Raw genomic sequence first — 13,820 nt, 5'->3', positions numbered from 1 at the left:
GTTACACTGGATTTTACGTTTTGTTTTTGCGCCAACTTCAAAAATTATGTTTAAAAGCATTATCGATGGTGTTTAAAGAATAAAATTATTTTTCACTTTTTAGAGCAATTTTGAAGTCGGTTCTATTTTTTTTTCAAAATTTTTTTATTCGTTTCTTCATTTCCATGAAATGAGTCTTACCAGTAAAACAGTTAAGTTATAGGATCCACTTCAGCCTCGTCAAAATAAAGCATTTCCTTGCATGTCAAACATTACCAAAAAAATATTATCAAATTATCATGCTATGGGGAAGTTTTATTGTTGGTGACGTCAGAAGCGTTACTCGAGCAGTTAGTTCGCAATTATATATATGAAGATTTACAATCAGGAAGTAGAGTCAGGTTTACAATCTGGAATTAGAGTCCAATTTAGAGCCGACAAGATACACTTGAGAGGGCCCGGTTTGGAATCGGAGTCGTATAAATTTGACAAGTTTTATGGGGAGAGGGATACCCGGTGACTAAACCGTCAAGGGAGCCAACCCTCTTGGCTCCCGGCTGTCCTGGTCAGGTTTGCTTTCAAGAATTAAAATCTGGTTTACAATCAAGAATTAGAGTCAGGTTTACGATCAAGAACTATATATCCAGGTTTAAAATCGAGAATAATTTTTGCAATCAAGAACCAATTTCTTGCAAACAAAAACAAAATTTAACGAAGTGAAAAATCTAGATTTTTTAGGAACAATTGTAATTACACACAAAGAAAAGCTAAGGAAGTGAGAAAAAAGTATATTCTATGAGAAAGAGCACGTAAAATGTTTAGATGAACTTCGATCTTTAACCTTGCAATACTTTTTTAAAAATGATGATAATTATTTCTCTGCTAGACGCTTTTTAAATGTCATTCTAATTTCCCTTAAACTAGTGGTTGCACGCTTTATTTAAAGCAACTTTTCAATAGAAGATACTTCCAAAGAAATGTGTAAAGTTTTCTACGATTGCGATTTATTTTGCATGTTGTTTTGTTTTGCGATTTGCCTCGTGTTGTTCGCGATGTTTTGGAAAACAAGACATTAAAAATTTATTTTCCTAACAGTGGAACTAACGTAGAATATTTGAGCTCTAGTGTCTTCTCTTTGGAATGAAAAAAAAAATCTATTTATAAAAGTGTCCTGTGGCTTGCATCCCTCAATCGTTTGTCCAAAATGATTTGGATCAAAATGAGTGATGAAATAGTCAATAGATGACATATGAAAATAGTCAATAGATGATGTTGACAACAAAAATAAAATTATTAGGTGGGTCTGATAAGTCGAAGCATGACCTTGGCTATATTTAGTTCGGTTTTGGGAATTCAGTGAAAAGGGGGTGTGTTATTGCCGCTGACTCAACTTATGGTTTTGGAGGGGTTCATTATGGGAAAGAGAGAAGGGAGTCAAAGTAGATTTTCCCCAAAGTAAAGGGTTATTGACGAATTTTTCAAAATAGTTCTCAAAATGCAGCTTTATTGGTCACTTAAGGTGTGCCCCCCCCCGCCCCCCTTCTGGATCCGTTCTTGCACGGATTTCAGCTGGAATACTTTCGAAAAACTACTATGAGAGTATCTCAACTAAAACTCGGCGCCAATTACCCTTTCCTATTACCAAAAAAAAAAAAAAAAGAATGTGAAGGTCATGTCCAAACCCAAGACTTCACTTGATACGTGTTGTTGCTTTTTGTCCTGATCCCGGCTAACCAAAATGGCGGTCTGATTTGCAACTGCATCTTTGAAGTCATCTATCCGGTCATAATCAGGACATGTAACTCCGCTATTAGGCATCATCCTTAAGTCCGGTGATTACTTCCCAGTCCGGCAATCCGAGTGGATAAAAGCGCTGACCATGGCCGCGGCGACATGAATTATGGACGAGCCCGCCTCGCCTTTCATCATTTCAAGCTTCATTAGCCCGCATATGAATGGGCAGCCGATGAAACATTCATGTGGCCATCTCTCCCCCTCTCCCTGAATAACCATGAGGGCCCCCTTTTGCCGGACGACGTCTTTTGCGGTTGCCCGATCCGGGTATCCGATTCGACTCGCACTCATGGCCCCCTCTGAAGAAGGCGACATATGTAAATCCGATTCCTAGAGTTTTCGCGTTATAGTGACCATTCTACTCCCCTGCTATAAGAACTGAGGACGGATTTATCAAAAGGGTAACATATCCATTTTCCAAAGATGTTCAGGAGGTGAGAAAAACGAATTAGGGTAAGAGCAAAATAGTTTTATCTATTTCTCTGGGTACAAAATTGAGCACATAACACAACAAGGAGATATCGCCATCTTAATTTTGGATATATGTCCTTTTGAACGAAAACCTAAATGCTGAAAATTCCACTTTCACCAAAACTCTAATATTTCATCTTCTCATATTCGCTTATCGAAGTACACGAACCTAAGAGTAATTGAATTAAAATTTGAGGATTTTGGATATGTGTTCCTTTGGATCTAAAACTCCTCGTACTACAGATTCTTTCAGGATATGTCCTCTTTTGTTTAAAATAAAACGTGCAGGACGGATTTGTTACCTTTTGATCAAAAAGTTACACTTTACCCTTAAATAAAATAGTATTTTTCACGCTTGGACTTCTTGAGAGTATTGTTTTCATAAAGGTCATCTGAAAGATTTAGAAAATGTCATAAAATGATTTTTCTAAAAAGTGGATATGTTCCCTTTTGATAAATGACTCCTCAACTAGTAGGGAATGGGCAAAAAAATTAACTTTTGACTGCGGGTATCATTCTAAACTTGTTGTATATGATTTTATCACTCTCTTCTTCACTTGAAAACAAACTTTAAAACTAACTGCTAAGCTAAACTTAATTATTGCAAACCATTACTTGAACATTCAAGTAAATTTATAACAATGTTATTATTATTATTTTTTTTAATCAAAGATTTTTTTTTTTTTTTTTGCGAACTAGCTCTAAAGGCAGATGATGGGGCGCTTGTAAACACAAGGGCCACATCTGAACAGTTCCCATATCCTCCCCGTAATGTTATTATGGCTCTTTCGCTGTTGAGCTAAATTTACTTTAACTCCCAGTTTATTGGCATTCTCAGTTTCAATCAGACGACATCTATTTCCAGTTCAGTTATTCACTATTCCAGCTTGAAGAGTCCATAACAAGGACGAAACTGGTTTTCAACAATTGTAGAATTATTACTTATCCATAATTTTGTAAGTATAGCCGTGATGTTTTCAGATACAATTCTAAAAATACACAATAATCATATGACATTTAGTCACTATTTAAGCAATTCGGATTATTTTAAACTTACGCCTAAAACGGAACATTTTGGCAACTAAAACAAAAAAGCTAAGTGCCAGTGATGCCTAACTTTCGTATCCTAATTTTGAACTCTGATTGAAATACAGTTGACTCCTGATTATCGAAGTTCGGATTATCCGCGGGTCTTTTTCCGATTTTTTTTCTTTTTTAACGATCATTAAATGTTTTTTTAAACTTATGATTGTGTTATTGTTCATTTTCAGCTTTTTCATAAGTATGTTTTTTACATTCAATGTTAGTTGATGCAATGTAGCAATACTTTAAATGTATGTGTGAGTGTAATTCTTTTCAACTATTGTGTACATTAGTACCATTTTTTGCCTATTATTCGGATTATCCGCGGTTTTCGCTTATCCGCGTCAACCGTGCCACCCTATTTCGCGGAATTTACTGTAGTAGTTTCTAAACAACTGTATAATTAATTTGAAAGTTAGAGTGCTAATCGTGTAATTCTTTGTTGAAGAGACAAATTTTAAGTGGCACTTCTTAAAAAAGTCGTTTTGAAGCAACTTTTAGTTACTTCATTTGAACTCGCAGATACCTCCGATGACATCGGTATTTTTCTCACAAATGTCTTCGGAGAAGAAAGAAGGAGAAAACATCACCAAAACGGCACTCGTATCACCCCCGGATGACTTCTCCGTCTCCGTTATTTACTCTCAAAAAGCCGTTCCTCGGTTGCCGTGGCAACCGCCTCCCGGCCAGTTCCGGTCGCTTCCGTACCGACGCTATTCTCTAATGGCCCCAAATGGAGCTCAAATGGGCCCCCTCCTCGAAATTAATTGCCCGCTTGGAGTGGACTACGCGCCAAAATGGGATTTTCATGCAGCTCCCGATTGGTCCAAATGTGCCGCGGATTCGCTTCACTGAAACACATCCCCCTTCTCCCTGGCCGACCCCTCTCGCGCCATCATGGCGGTCAGCTGACCTGTGTCCAGTCAGGTTTCCCCATCGGAAGATGGATTTGTGGCTTTGCAGGGAGAGATGACCAACATGGCGATGGCCTTTCGTAGAAGATTCGGTCATCTCTCCACGAGAAGTTCAAAATTAGCATTTAGTCAATTTTTTTCTCTAGCAAAATGGAAAAGAATTACAGGAGCGGTTGAGAAAAATAGTGGTTCAAGTCAATAGAACAAATTTTGCGTAATTGAATGGTTTCGTAGCCCCTTTCGCTCAGATCACTTCTGCTGTACCTTTTTACGGTTACTGTCTATCGGTGAATCGTTGACCCTAGAACATAGTTTCCCATTATTTCTGAGGTTAAAATAAATGATGGAGGGGAAATACATCAATAATAGGCATTCTACCAAAATTATATATTGCCAGTATAGCACTCAAATTTACTAAATACTATTTTTTAACATACATTTGAAACTACTTATTAAGCCGTACTTTAATCAAGAGAGCTTAATATTATATTCCCACTAATTATTAAAATAGCTGATTGTTTGCACAATTAACAAAATTAAATTGAAAAGCGATAGCTTTGTGCAAGGTAAATTAGATAAAAATGGAACAACGTTTAAAAGCACAAAAATGATAAAAAGTATTTTAAAAACGCAGACATGTTTCGTAGGCAATAGCCTCCTTCCTCAGTGCGAAATGAACAAATGGATGAATTAAGGTCAAGGGAGAGTTTAAATGCATAACCGGAAAAACATTGACCAATCAGATATCAGCGAATGCTGAGGCAAAATATGACGTATTCTAACATGTAAAATTGAATAAGATTGGAGAAAAATGCAGAACAGCAAAAGACTCATTGCAAAGATTCTTTAAGTTTTTATGAATGTAAAAGTATTCCAGAAAATCTAATTCACCTACTGTTGTAGGCCTGCAAATGATCTTGGCCTCCGAAACGACAAAATTATGCCCTGTGTCCCAACAATGTTTAGCAATTGAAGATTTGTTCAGTTCCTGTTTTTTAACGTGGTTTTCAGGTTCTTTCAAACGAAATTTAAGTGAACGCCTTGTCTGTCCCACGTAACCAATACTACATTGACAAGGAATGTGATATATATGCCCCACTGATCAAGTGGTTGGATTGGGTCCTTCAGTTTGGAAAAAGAAAGTTTATTTATGGGTCTGTAAATTACGCGAAAGTCAAATTTACTGAGAATTCTAGAAATACGAAAGGAAATGTGTGGATACAACGGTAAAACCACAAAATTTGTAGAAGAAAAACTACGTATGTTGGAGGTTTTATTCCGGGTTGAAAGTTTGCAAAAAGCCCTGTCGATGACCTGAAGAGGATAACCCCTGTCCAGAGCCACGCCTTTCAAAAAATTGAGTTCATTATTAAGAAGGGTCTGATCAGAACATATGGAGATGACTCGGTTAACAAAAGTATAAAAAGCAGACATTTTTTGCTTCTTCGGGTGGCATGAGCGAGAGTGTGGGGGAAGACAGACAGCAAATGGTTTTTGGTAAACAGCAGTAGAAAACTTATTATTGTTCTTCGAGATTAAAAGGTACAAAAAGGGCAAAGAATTATTGTTTTCAATCTCAGCAGTAAACTGAACATTAGAATCAACGGAGTTAATTAGATCAATGATAGACGGAACAAAATCAACAGTGCAATCTAAGAGGGTGAAAGTGTCATCAGCATATCTAAGCCAGAGTGTAAAGTGAAATAACTGAAACAATTTCCGTTGAATAAAGTCCATATAGATTTCACTGAGGGTGGGACTCAAAGGGTTGCCCATAGCAAGGCCGTCAGTTTGTTGGTAAAAAGTACTCTCAAAAATAAAGGTTGAATGTTTAAGACAAATTTCAGTCAAATTTACAAGTTCGGAAATTTCGTGTTGGGTGTGATTGAATTCCCGGAGACTTGTTTCAAGACACCGTAAGGCTCCAATAACAGGTACATTGGTAAAAAGAGATTTAACATCAAAAGAAACCATAAGTAAATTATTGGGTTTGAACCTACGAAGAATATTAACAAAATCAACAGAATTTTTGACAGAATGTGTGTTGGAGTCCAGCAGTGGGGCAAACCTAGAAGTGAGAAATTTGGCCAGTCCATAAGAAGCGGTGCCTATGTTGGAAACAGTAGGTCTTAAAGGTACTCCGATCTTATGGACTTTAGGCAGAGCGTAAAATCTAGCACAGTGCGAAATCGAAGGGATTAAATTAAAGCAGTTATAAAAAAGCTTATTTGTTTTTATGGCCCTACGGACGCCGCATAAACCGTAACCGTCCGTTTGGAAATATTTCGAAACTGAAGTCGGAAATATTTGGGATCGACATTTGTAAACCAGGATATCTAATAAATGGTAGCAATAAAAATAAGTAAGTAAAGTAATAGAAACCGTTTGCCCCTACCTTGAAAATTTTCTTGATCCGCCTTTGTACGAAGGTATCGTGAAAAGTGAAATATTTATGTTCAAAATTGATTAAGAACTTTTGAGTTGAGTGCATCAAGATTATCAATGAACATCAGCTCCAATTTCTCTGCCATTTTTTTTACTAATACAATCATCAAAATATAAATTTAAATAGTTGTCATCATTGAGAAAATGAGATTGACTCGAAAAGTTAGTTATGAGTTCTCCCAAAGAAGAGTTTACATTTTATTCTCTGCTGAGGAGATGTAGCAATACTTATAGAACGCTAAACCCGAAGTTGTCAGGACCAGCCATAGTCAGGATTAGCAAAAGTTTGGATAACTGGACAAACAACTTTTAGTATTTTTCTGACTGTATTAAAGCAACTTTTTTTTTCTAAAGCAGCAAATGTATATTTTCAAGCAATGTGAAAATATACTTAAAAATATTGCATGTGAACAGTTTTTCATTACTCTTTGTCGAGGATTAGGGCACAGCATTCTGTTATCTTTACCTTGGTTTTCCTTCTTTAACAGTCTTAGTTCTCTTATGTATTAGGCATTAGGGCAATATTTTCTATGTTGCATGCTGAGACGTGCAAACATGATAATCGATTGGTTCGAATTATTGGTGCTCAGATAATCTATTCTTTATCGTCCTCTGCTGATGTCTTTTAGGTTTAGTTGAGTGACATGTGGTATAAAAACTGAAACACAATTGAGACAGTGAGAAGCAAATGGATGTAAGTGGACATTTTCAACTTTTGAGTAAAAACGCGTTTAAAGATGAGGTCCTAGGTAGGCTTTCATTGATTTTCTTTCTAAATCATGCTGTATAGCAGCACCTACCAGGGCTACACGTACTATCTCCTGCCAACAAACAAAGTTGAGGTTCTTTTACCACTTGCACTGGTTATCTCCGAATTTTAAATTTTGGTACTTACATCCCTTTGCTTCTCACTGCTTTAATTATGGAAATCGAATGTATGCTGTTATGCTGATACTCTACGTTTAGTCACGCTATTACTGAATATTAACGTCGTTGTAGACTTGCTCTTGTTTTTTGGTTACGGCCAGAGCAATGGGAAACAGGACAAAAATGTGGGTCCAGATGAAAAATTGAGATTAAAATTTACTTTTGTGTACCTATTTCTAAGTTTAAGAAAAAGGGCAGAGGACCGTGCCTGTGACCTGAACTGGCAAAGGGGCCCCAAAGCGGACTTTGGGACCACAGGTTGAGTTTAAGATGTAAGCTTACACCGGGACTCGCTGAAGTCCTCGAGGGCAATCCTATTTACATTCGGACTAACAGCGAAAAATGACCCTTCAGATCCAGGAAAGGGCCAAGTGAACCGTATTATGCTAATGGTAAGAGCCCCTATAGTCACTTATCTGTTCTGGAAACCACTTTCGGGTTGGATGTCTTCCAAAAAATCGCGAACAACAAACGACACACAGAGCAGAAGAAAAGATAAAAAAGGAACAGCATCCGCCGAGAGCCCTTTCAGCCAGAGGAAAGCTGAGAGCTTTATTAATTGGTGGTTGGAGTCTTTGTTCGAATGCAAGCCTCCGAATAAATTACAAGTACCCCAGCACGGCTGTGTGAATCTTCTGTATAAAAGTCATGTATTCCAGTCCCTTTGTCCACTTGGAATGAGCCTTTTGACTTGTCTTGGAGGCCCTTTAGAACATTTTCGAGTTTCTTTTGTGAGTTTCTGCTCGGATGCTCAGGACGAATATTATTTATCTTGAGGCTTTTATCCAGCAGTAAAAACGTTTTACATGCGTCTGCTACAAAATAGTTCTGACGTAGGAGGGATGAATCTTCTCTTATTTGCAGATGGAGTCGCTAATTACATAAGTAATCTCTGCTTTAGCACGGACCACGATTAAAAGAAAAACCAATAGCTCCAAGTATTAATCACCCCTAATGAGACGATCTGTTTGGAAATGCCTCCAGTTTATGCTGGAGTGTTTTTTAATTATTATTTTGTCTCCGTTGTTCTCTTTTGTTGTTTGGTTTCTTTTGAATTGAGGCCTATTTTTGAAAATATTTCACTGGTCAGATATGAATGACTTTCGGCCTTAATAATGGGTTCCTTGTGCAAGCATTGTGAGATGGTATTTACACAATAGTCTTTTAAGAGTTATTTTCAACAAAATGTCCGATGATTAAGGAGCCTTTTTTGTTTTGAATTCTGGCAATTTAAAGTTAAGAACTGAATGCTCTTCTCAAAGCAATAAATATTTTTAAAGCCGTGATTAACGACTCATTGCAGAACATCTTTTCAATACTTCAAACAAAGATATCTTAAACAAAAATATTGATAGAAATTCATCAACTTAAAAAAAGAAACCTGATTTTATATTTGTTTTTTGATGCCAGTTAAATTATTGATGATGATCAGATATAGTCACTTACAATATTTGACAATTATTTAACTGCATTTTTTATAACTTAAAATGCTTCAGTTGCAGTCCAATTAACCGGATCGACAAAAGGCTACGAGTCCCTGCTTTTTACAGCATTTTTTTCAATATGAGCTGTACAGTGTGAGCATTATATTTAACAATTTCTACATGTACTTCTGGTTTAAAAAAAAGTTGAAGTTAAAAAGCTAAGTTTTAAACACAAAGATGCCTTGAATTAAATTTTGGGGAAAGAGGAAGTTTTCAATTTGCCGAATGAAACTAGGAATCTTACAGAATGATAAAATACAAGCATAGTATCATCATTACTATAATTTTTTTTAATGAAAAATTGCAATTTTCCAATGTTGTCTCCAATTTTTCCAAATTGTCAGACAAAATTTGCCGAATAATAAGAAAATTTTGAGAATTCAGAGTGACCTTCCGTGGCCTCCCTTCGAGACGCCAACGTAGTTCGGCAATTATTATTCTGAGATTAAAATATAGTAATATATGCGCCTATGATGTAACGACTGTTTTTTATGCAGTATTTCACAAGATTTTTTTTTATAATTAATTTTATCGTACCAAAAGTCGAGAAGGAACAACTTGCCCCTTATTGGGGCTAGTTGTTCCGATATTAACACGACGATGTTTAACGATGATAATTTCGAGATGAACATAGTTTCGAGACAAGTAATTTGATAAAGGTATAATTTGTGATAAAAAAATAAATTTTGATTAAAAAGAAGTGTTTGATAAGAGGCTAATAAGCAATATTGTCCGAATAATCAGTTTTTTTTTTTAAACTTAAAACAAACTAAACTTATTTTACATTTTAGCATTGATGATTTATATTTAAAGGCTCAATGATTGCCTTTTAAGTACAAATACATACATTAAGGCACAGTTAATAAGTATAGTAACATTAAAATATATTAACATCGTAAAATATAATAAGAATAGAATAATTTAGAAAAAACAAAATATTTAACAGCTTTTGTAGCTAATTAGCTGTGATAACTAGTTCAGTCTGCAATCATAACAGAAAACCATTTCTGACTATAACTGATACGATACTTTGCAGACGATCCATAAACGAGGTTAGTGCAAATGAAAACAATGAACTCCCAATTGCTCGCAGGGCGGATATTTTTATTTATTGTTCATTTATTTATTTTTGTGTTTATTAATTACTGAATATAGAAAATCCTCATTTTAACTTAATATGTGCAAGATCTATTTTTAGACATTCCGATTTCTTTCTTCCCCCTTTTTTCCCAAAGACATCAAACTCTCCTCGGTCACCGAAACATGACTAGTTGAAACCCGATATTTTCATCTACACTACATATGCCTGTAAAGGAGTGACCGAGCCAGTTTTGCTAGAAAAATTCTCCTGCTTTACACTTATTTGTGTTTTTAATTTACACCTCCGATAATGAGAGTCCTACGCAAATTTGATTAGGTTTAACTCACAAAGGAGCAGCTATACAGTCTCTGGCAATGACGACGGCCAAACAGGTAAATCCTAGACAGATCCCCTTGCGTAGGATGATCTGTTTATTGAGACATCTTTCTTGTCTAAGCAACTTCAAACTGCTTTGCCTCTTTGGCTACTTTCTTAAATCAGCGCATGGTGGCGTAATCAACAAATTTCGCAAATTTTGTATTTTCATATGAAAGTATGAAAGATATTTTGATCTTCAAAAATTTCATATTCTTCTGTCTATAAAAAAACGACCAACACAGCTGCTATAGATAAATAGGGGCAAGGAGTTCCTTGTGGCTAGTTGTTCCTCGGAACAACTTGCTCCACAAATAGGGAACAAGTAGCCCCACTAGCACAAGTACTTTAAAAAATAAATAATAGGTTAGATAACGAAACGTACATCGCTTCAGCGCAGTATTTTAGAATGCACAGTAGATATTTGCATAAAAGCACCAAAGAACTAAACTATCTTTTAAATTTCACGAAAAAGACAAAAAAGTTCAAAAACGAAAATATTTACAAAAGTGGATCAGTGATGCACGTGCTCAACTTTTAATGTACCGGACGACACTGGTTTGGCTAATATAGCTGCCATCGTTGCGCTGCAACATTCTATTTTACCAGGTATTTACAAAATACATTTATCTTTTTTCTTCATTGAGTTATTTCAAAGGGAACAACTTACCCGCGGAACTTTTAGTCCTGCTCTCCCCTAATACCCTAATGCGATAGCCACTTAATGAATTAAGATAAGATTTATTATCAAAATCACTCATACATAACAAACAGTAAGCAAAATAAAATGAAGTTACACCTACCACGTAAATTACAAAGAACAATCACAAACATTAAGAAATTTTAAATTATAGTTCAACATGAGTTAGTAGTAAGAAGTCAACACTAAACAGTGGCCAAAGGCATTGTGTGTAGTGTTATTAAATCAGTATAGTTTGGAGTATAAAGACATAAATATGTTTTAAACTATATACCTAATATTTATATTTAAAAAAAATGTATCACAAAATACACAAGTAGTAAATATTTCACATAAAACAATAATTTGTCTGTTTGACTCCAAAAACAGAACATAATAACTCGCATTGAATATTTTATATTACAATTTCTCATGAAATTATAATACAGAGAAATTCCGTTACAACGAATACCGATACAACGAAATTTCCGTTTCAACGAACAAAATTTGCGGTCCTTTGAAGTTCTTTGAAGTTTGTTGTAACGGGATTTCACTGTATAAAACATTTCTAATTAAATGTCTTATAAAGACCTCTAATTTTCTTCAATAATGTATACATGTATGTGTATGTCGAACTTCTTCTCCCCTCTGACTTTAAATGTCATTTAATTCCATGATGTATTTTTTCCCCTAGAACAAAATGGAAAAGACAGACGGCAGTCGGACTCGAGCTTCTTGCGGAGGCAGGTAACTACGCTGCAGTCCAACAAATCTTGAAAACGTCACCTTTCTGGATTAGTCACTATGGTCACGCACAAGCTCAACAAGTCCCAGTGTCGATGGCAGAAATGGAGTACCTATACAGGCCGTGCCTTTCAATACCTCCTCCTGGATTGCACCCACAACTGTTACAGCCTCCTACTAGCTTTCCACAGAACTCGAATGGTTGCGGTCCATCGATGAGAACTGTTGCGTCAAACGATTTTTATGGAAAACTTTCTTGAAAAGCGGGACAGATATAATATTTATGACTTTTTCTCTTGGTTTGGAAAAACATGGTGCAAATAAATTGAGTGATGGCAACTGGAGGCATGTACGAATCACAAAATTTTGAAAATGTAATGAGAAATAAAACCGTTGAACTTGCTTAGATGCATCACTCGTAAAGAGTTTATTTATTTATTTACAGTGAAATGCCGTTACAACCGATACCAATACAACGAAATATCCTCTTCAAAGAAATAAATATTCAGTCCCAAATTAGTTTCCATTGTATTGCTTGAATTCCATTACGAAGAATTTCCCATTACAACGAACAAAATTTGTGTTTTCTCTTGAAATTCGTTGTAACGGGATTTCATTGTGTTTGTTTATTTATTGGAAGGCGTTGAAATTTGAGAAAGCTAATGCGAAGTTTTATTTTTGTTTTATTTTATAAGTCACTGTTTTCCAGATTGATGACTAACAAGTATTGAGTTCTAAATTACTAGAATCAGACATTTACCTATTTCCCCTATGTTGTGGTCCATAACGCAGAACGAAAACAATATGAGTTGGACGGTTTGAAATTAGAAATGTTCGAAAATATTTCAACGTCAAAAACTTGATATTTTTATATACATATATCTTTGGGGAAGTGGGCAATAAATATGGAACAGCGCCATGAATAATTTGTACATAAATATATAAATAATAGATGGTCTATACGCACGAGAATATAGAATTATAATTAAAATTCTTGACGAACTATTTTCGTCCAAACTCAGTTTATATTTGAGTACACCATTAATAGTAACGTAATTTTAACAGCTGGCGGGAAAAAAGAAAACAAAGTGAATAAATTTGTTAAATGGTTTTGAAAATTTAATTTTCTTTCTTTCAGGATGAACATACTTCTACCGTCATGCTCAGAATTAATCCTTAAGTGTGACTAAACCAAATGAAATATTACTGTTATAAGTATTAATTTCAAAATAGAAACTTATTTTTTAACAAAAGAACAATATGCAGAGCTGTTTGTATGTAAAAAAAAAGAATGGCTGTGCTACACTTGAAAATAAACAATAGTAAATTGTAAGGACTGCATTCAAATTTCATTCTTCTGCTGTTAAGTTTCTATTAACTGTTGCTCCTCTGAAAAGCACATTTGTGCTAACTTCAACCAGTTCAAGAATTTTCTTGTAATACTTCAGTTAACCAGAGAAATCCGTGTAACTTTTTGGACGCGAATCTAGTCATCAAAATAAGAGTAACCAGTGTAGCAACAAATTGTATCCTTAAAAAGTTCCGCAAATAATTTTGAACTTTAATATCGGCTCAAGAATTTTCATTCAATACTTTTGTTAATCATCAGAGAAATCCGTATAACGCAACTAACTTTTTGGACGCGAACCTAGTCATAAATAAGAGTTACCAGCGTATCAACGAATTGTATCCTTAAAAGTTCTTGCAAATAATTTTGAACTTATAGTCTCAAGAATTTTTATGTAATACCTCTTTTAATAAGAAAGCCCCATAAAACGTAACTAACGTTTTGAACGCGAATCTGGTAATCAATAAGAGTAACCAGCATATCAACAAATTGTATC

The 13,820-nt window shown here is 35.3% G+C and overlaps 1 protein-coding gene across 1 annotated transcript in view; it reads left to right on the top strand.

Moving 5' to 3' along the window:
- The window catches only part of LOC129222992 (homeobox protein ceh-30-like), a 44,242-nt gene extending 32,006 nt beyond the window's left edge, over positions 1-12,236 (top strand). The window contains exon 5 of the mRNA XM_054857555.1: positions 11,927-12,236. Coding sequence (XP_054713530.1) covers positions 11,927-12,236 — 310 coding nt within the window. The remainder of the gene's footprint in view (positions 1-11,926) is intronic.
- Positions 12,237-13,820: the final 1,584 nt, after the last annotated feature.

This window comes from Uloborus diversus, chromosome 5 (assembly GCF_026930045.1).
Source record: "Uloborus diversus isolate 005 chromosome 5, Udiv.v.3.1, whole genome shotgun sequence".
NCBI classification, from domain to species: domain Eukaryota; kingdom Metazoa; phylum Arthropoda; class Arachnida; order Araneae; family Uloboridae; genus Uloborus; species Uloborus diversus.
Note: the sequence above shows the minus strand (reverse complement) of the source record. Positions and strands in the feature narration are given on the sequence as shown.